Source organism: Mustela nivalis (genome assembly GCF_964662115.1).
Source record: "Mustela nivalis genome assembly, chromosome: 16".
NCBI lineage: Eukaryota > Metazoa > Chordata > Mammalia > Carnivora > Mustelidae > Mustela > Mustela nivalis.
In genome coordinates this window covers 63887790-63893799 of record NC_139035.1, presented here as the reverse complement: position 1 = coordinate 63893799, position 6010 = coordinate 63887790, and the positions used below count along the sequence as shown (strand labels likewise).

General features: G+C 48.8%; 1 protein-coding gene across 2 annotated transcripts in view; it reads right to left on the bottom strand.

Annotated features, from left to right (window-relative positions):
- Positions 1-923: 923 nt before the first annotated feature.
- CD244 (CD244 molecule) overlaps positions 924-6010 on the bottom strand; it is a 29054-nt gene continuing 23967 nt past the window's right edge. For both annotated transcript variants that reach the window (XM_082704310.1, XM_082704311.1), the window contains 3 exons: positions 4663-4725; positions 3297-3353; positions 924-2108 (listed from right to left, as the gene is read on the bottom strand). In XM_082704310.1, the coding sequence (XP_082560436.1) occupies positions 2028-2108; positions 3297-3353; positions 4663-4725 (201 nt within the window). In that variant the 3' untranslated portion in view covers positions 924-2027. The remainder of the gene's footprint in view (positions 2109-3296; positions 3354-4662; positions 4726-6010) is intronic.

Genomic DNA, 6010 nt, shown 5'->3' with positions numbered 1-6010 from the left:
TGTCCATTTAGTAGGAATGTGGTTAAATGTGTAATGGCGAACCCATGCAACAGCAAGCCCTGCCACTTATGTCCTTAATGTTGTGCTTCTGCTGTTGTGCTCTCCTGCATGTGTCCTGTGGAGTCCGTATGCTTTCTGTGTCCTGCAGTGGGTCCTCCCAGAGACCAAGCAGTGCTTCATACACAGCAGGAGCTTAATTTCTGCTTCTTCACTGGCTGGTCATCGCACGGATAATTATCCTCATAAGGCATTATTACAGAAGCTCAGTAAAGACACACAATATGATAACGCTGTGCATTATCACACTCTAGAATACAGCATCCCCAAAAGTCCTGGGAGAGACCACGGGGTCTCTTCTGCTCCTTTAATAAGCTGCAACTCAGGCTGCACGAAAGGCCGGGTCAGTGTCAGTGTCTCTGGTGTTCATCTGAACTGTTCCTGTTCATCTGAACGTTTCCAGCTCCCTCTGCTCACCAAACTCCTGACTCGAGCGCTGAGTTGCCAGTATGTGCCTTGGAGCCCCCAGGCTCCTTTTGCGTATGTTTTCCTGGTTTTTACCCTTGACACCTGCTCCAAAATGTGGTCCGCCCACACTTGTCTCCAGGAGGAAGCTAGCTGGCCAGCCAACGAGCCCCGAGGGAGAGGGATCAGGAGGGCAGGAGATGAACAAGGATAAGCTGTGACTATGCTCCCATGAGACTGAATGGCCTGGGGTCTGGGGACCCTGGGATCATCTGCTCCAGTGTGAACAAGGCTGGAAGACACCGATAACTTGCAAGGAATCCAGGCCCCTCTCCAGGAGAAACTACACAGACTTGTGTTTATTGATGGACACAAGTGCCCTTTGGCTGCTATAGAGAGGAAAAGTACAATATGGAAGGGACACAAAAATTTAACTCAGAAAAGAAATTTAGAATGCCTCGGAATGATAGCATGGTTTTGTATTGAATTCCCATGTTAAATACAGAGTGGACAACTGAGGAACCAGGCTCCATGCGATAGCCACAGCTGGGGTCTCTGAGTGGGACCTCTTCCAGCTCGCACGCATCCCCTTACTGGGCTCAGCCAGAGTCTCATCTCTTGTCCCCACAGCCTCGTGGAAGAGACTGACCTGAGACTCAGGGGAGCCCAGCAGGGGTCTAGTTCCCAGCTGCTCAGCCGGCTGAACCCTTGCTCCAGCATACGCCGTGGGGAGCACTGGTCAGGACTCAGAACTTAAAGAGAATATGTTTCTACTTGTGAAGAATTTGTGAAGACGCTAAACCAGATTTCTAATAATGTGTTTTTGTAAATCATACATCATACCGTAGGCAAAGCTGGTCTCACTGTCCAGCTATCAGGACAGCACGGGCTCAGGGTGATCCTTCCACTCAGAGGTCGGCTTGCTCTGCACCTTCTACTCTCAATCCTGCCCTCTCTCCCTCGTGATCAAGTGGCCAGAAGTAAGGGTTTAATGTGTGGTGGGGGGAGTGGGGTTTCCTCTGTATCAGAGTAAAGCCTAGGCCCGGGCCTCCTGGAGAAGCTGCCAGTGGCTCACAGCTAGTTAGTCCATCCTCACGGTGGGGGGCTGTTTCTCTTTCTCTGCGTCACCCTATCTTTCCTCCCTCTATGGAAGATGGGCCTGGGCAAGGGGGGAGTCTAGAAACGTGGTCTTTCCTGATTAGAGAGGAGGAAAGATGAGTCACACATTAGAAAACCAGAGGAAGGGTTCGTAATGCTAGTAATAATAGCAGCCTGCATCGGCATAGCACTTGATACACTCGCTGTGCGGCTGTCGACTTGCTTTGCAGTCTTTGATGAACTACCCAATAGTCTACTCATTCTCATCCAATCTATAAGTTAGAGATATTATTTAACAGACTCGCTCTTACTAGAAATCATTTTCCAAAAACAAGACATAGACTATAAAAAACTCCCATGTCCTCTCTAAACTGTGCTCCATTCTGTAGACTCATGCGGTATCATCCATGGCGCTGATTCCCAAAGCAACGCTGGGACGTTAAGGGAGGGGAGAACGGCTCCAGCAGCTAGGAATACACGCAGAAGTTCTCCAGCTCCCTGCGGCTCAGTCGGGCAGGGTTCTGGGCTTTGAGGTGTGTCTTTCCAACCTGCGGAAGAAATGAAGAACTTCAGACCCTCACCCGCGAGGAGATCCTCATAGCATCCTTGAGAGGCATCAATTATTACCCCCATTTTACAGATTAAGAAAATGAAGCTTGGAGTTGGAGAACAAAGAACATAAAGGAGGAGCTTGAAACCGGTTCTTCTGGCTCCGATTCTAGTGTTTCCTTAACAATGACCCAGCCCTCGGTTGCACTGGCCCACACGGTGTCCTCTACAGCCCTGGGCTGTCCAGCGGGCTTTGATGTGGGGCTACAGCTGAAATGCCAGGGATTCGAGCAGGCACCCACCTACCTTCTCCCTTGGGACCACCGGCAGCATCTTTATTGGGCCACAGGTGGAAGCTCCGATGTACCATGAGGCTAGTAGGTGGGAATGCCCTCCATGCCTCAAATTCTTCTGGGTATAATGGGAAGTATAATTATACCTACCTCATGGCATTCTATGCGGATTAAATGAGATAATTCACATGATTCCACTAGCAGGCTACCGAACACATCATACACCCTCAATAACCATTGAGAGGCAAAGGGAGGAGCAGGGAGCCTGACCCTGAGATCATGACTTGGGCCACAGACGCTTACTGACTGAGTCACCCAGGGGCCCCCCAGGGATCTTCTTACCCACATTTTCGTTTTAGAGACGAAGAAACTGAGGTCCAAGGAAAGTAGGGGTTTAATTCAAGGTCAGAGAATGGATTAGGGTTGGACTCTTATTAGGGAGCTTGAATTTTAAATTAGGGCTGTCCTCCAGCTAGTTCCCCAGCTGGGGGCTGTACATTGGACATGTCTCCTTTCCACGGGTGTGTGGGACAAGGGTGCAGAGAAGGGAGGATAAATAAATCTTAATGATTTTCCAAAGTTAGCAAGCAATTGGGAACCATTCTGGGGCATAGATCATCTTAAGCTGATTCTGGAATGGACACTGTAAAGTAACCATTGAGCCTGGTGGCTCCATTGAGGTCATTTAGAGAAGGGAAAATAGGGACCCCCCCCCCGCCCCAATTGTATGCTGTCTCTCTCTCTCTCAAATAAATAAAATCTTTAAAAAAAGAAAAGAAGATCCCTAAAATCTCTACAACTCTGAGACCCCATGCACGGCCTTTTCACGAGTGTTCAACTTCCAGGCTTTTCTGTGGGCCCTGAACCCATTCAGAAGGAGCTCTAGAATCTCACCTCTTCATAGATGGTATAACTGAAGGAAGAGCTCTGGTTCTTCTTCTTGGATTCAGACTGGAAATTCAGAGGGTAAAGAGTGCTTAACTTCGAGTCAGGAAACGTCCCACTCCTCTCTAATGTGAGAGGTCCCCAAAGAGACTCAGGGCCGCCTCAAAAAAAATCCCTGAACCCACAGCCAGGGATGAATAGAATCTCCTACCCCAAGAGTAAGTAATGGGGTTTATGGTTTCCAGAGAAGGCACAATACACACTTACTGAACCCAAGTCAGAAGTTGGTATCCCGCACCCACATACCTCTCAGATCCACACTCACACACATGCCCAGCGCACGCACACATACACATACGCATGTGTCCTCAGACCATGCATCTCATCAACACATCACACACACACACACACACACACCCCTAGTGTAAGCATTTCTAGCACACACATCCCTGACCGTGGTGAAACCCTAGAAACACTGGAATTCAGAGGCACTCGCAGTCCTAGGTAGAGTCTCCTTAACAGCAGCAAGTACATGACCGTGGTGCCTGTGACCATCCCCAGGACCATGCCCTGCAGCATAGAACTGAAATGTATCTATCTCTCATGGTGGGATCTGGAGGGATTGAATGACATATTAGAAGGCGGGTGAATAAAAAGTCTGAAAATCTGTTTTAAGCCTCTCCCCCATTTGACCCCCACCCGAGGTACTCAAGGCTCCTACAGTGCAGCATATTCCCAACTTCCTGTACTACCGTGTTAGGTTTATGTTGTCCCGCTGTGACCCCAGCCTTGGAAATACCATTCTTCCAACTCCCCTCCCACTCAAGGTTAAAGATCACCATGGGCACCAGGTTCACCAAAGAGCTGTGAGCTCAGCTTGGAGCCGGATTTGAGGGGACTGTGATGGGTTGCCTCAGCTCACCAACCAGCAGATGACTGGCTAGAACCTTATCCGGTTTCCTGCAAGTCAACATTGTGTCTCTCTAGGTCTGGGCTACTCCTCTGGCTCTGGGCTATCTTCCCCCACATCTGAAACCCCTCTAGTATCTCTCTGTAGCCTCAGCTGGCCTACTAAGGATGGCGTGGTCTCTCTGGACAAAGTACCACCTTTCTGTCTGATTGTCCTTGTCCCATAGAAACTCCTAGAGACTCCTTTAATCCGCTGTTCTCTTAGTCTCAGAGCTGTTCTTTTTCTCCAAACAGAATCGGAAAAGCATTTCTAGTTGACCCATTAACATTTAAATCCAGCCATTTAAACCAATCTGCTCAGATACACACAAGGGAAGATAGCTCACAGGGCAGTGCAACCATACTCAGCAAGCTCACGTGCGCGTGCAGATCCACACCTGCCTCCCAAGCACTGGAGGAGACTCACCTTCCGGGAAGGCTGTACCAGCGCATACAACGTATTTGCTTCTTCTGATGTGGGAGCCGAGGACTAAGAAGAAGAGAAATAAAAGCCTTTCAGAAGCATAGATCCAGAAGAATCCTAGGGAGGGAGGTCATCTCTTCCACCCCTCCCCCCAACCCTGCCCAGACAGACTCTCTAAGCACTAGTGAAAAGAACCCTGGACCCAGGAAGTCAGACAACCCGATGGTACTTACTCTGTATAAGTGTTCTCCCCTAACCCTTACGCTACACCTACATGAGAGGAATGATCATCATCAGCCCCTTCTACAGATAAGGCTCTAAAAAGGTAAATGGCCCAAGTCAGACAGTATATTCACAGTAGAAGCAGGATTTAAACCCCAGACTCACTGGATGTCTTTCCTCAACACATCAATGCCTCCCGTTGGCAACATGCCTTCCTTCTCTGCACCTGAACCAGGTGTCCTCAGAGAAAGGTAGCCATCCTCTTTCTAAGAAGCCCCAGAGGAAGAGGCTCCTTCTCACTCAACATCTCAGTCTGAGATGAGCTCTCCCTTGCATTTACTGAGATTCCTCTTGTGGGAATCCAACGTGACTAAAGCCAGAAAACTAGCAGGTATCGGTCCCTCTTCCATCTCTCTTTAATGCTCTTGGACTTTGACCCACTGTCAGTGAGTCACATGATCTTATGGGGAGCAGGAGGGGGTACCCCCCAACTTCCCTCTGTCTCCACTTTCTCCTTCTCTTGATCTTTCTCTGAAGCCTATCACTATCCCCCAAGGATTTTCTCTGCCCGGCAGCTTAGCCACCAAACCGAAGAGGTTACTGCTTCAGGACTTAATTATTTAAAAAATAAAAAATAAATGTCATATTTATTAGAAATTTTTCATCACTAACCACCAAGAGGCAGAGTTTCCCCTGAGAGAGATGCCCCAGCCTGGGTTATCAAAAATGTCATTTTAGCTGTCAAAATTAGAGAATGCTTCTCCAGTTTATGGTGAATTTCTATAACCCCAGAATGTTGGAGGCAGGGAGAGGGCAGGGGGAATGGGAGGCTCAGAAGCCCTTTAGCTCAGTTCTGTGGCCTAGAACACACTAGTTAACCTGTGTCTGCCTCCTCATCTGCAAAATGGAGGTTGGATTAGACCCAGTTCATGAGGCTGTTTTGTGAGATTCATGAAGAAAAGAGACATAGTAAGTACATAATAAATGTTATTGTTGGGTGCCTGGGTGGCTTAGTCAGTTAAACATCTGCCTTCAGTGCAGGCCATGATCCCAGGGTCCTGGGATAGAGCCCCATGGCAGGCTCCCTGCCCAGCAGGAAGCCTGCTTCTCTCTCTCCCTCTGCCTCTCT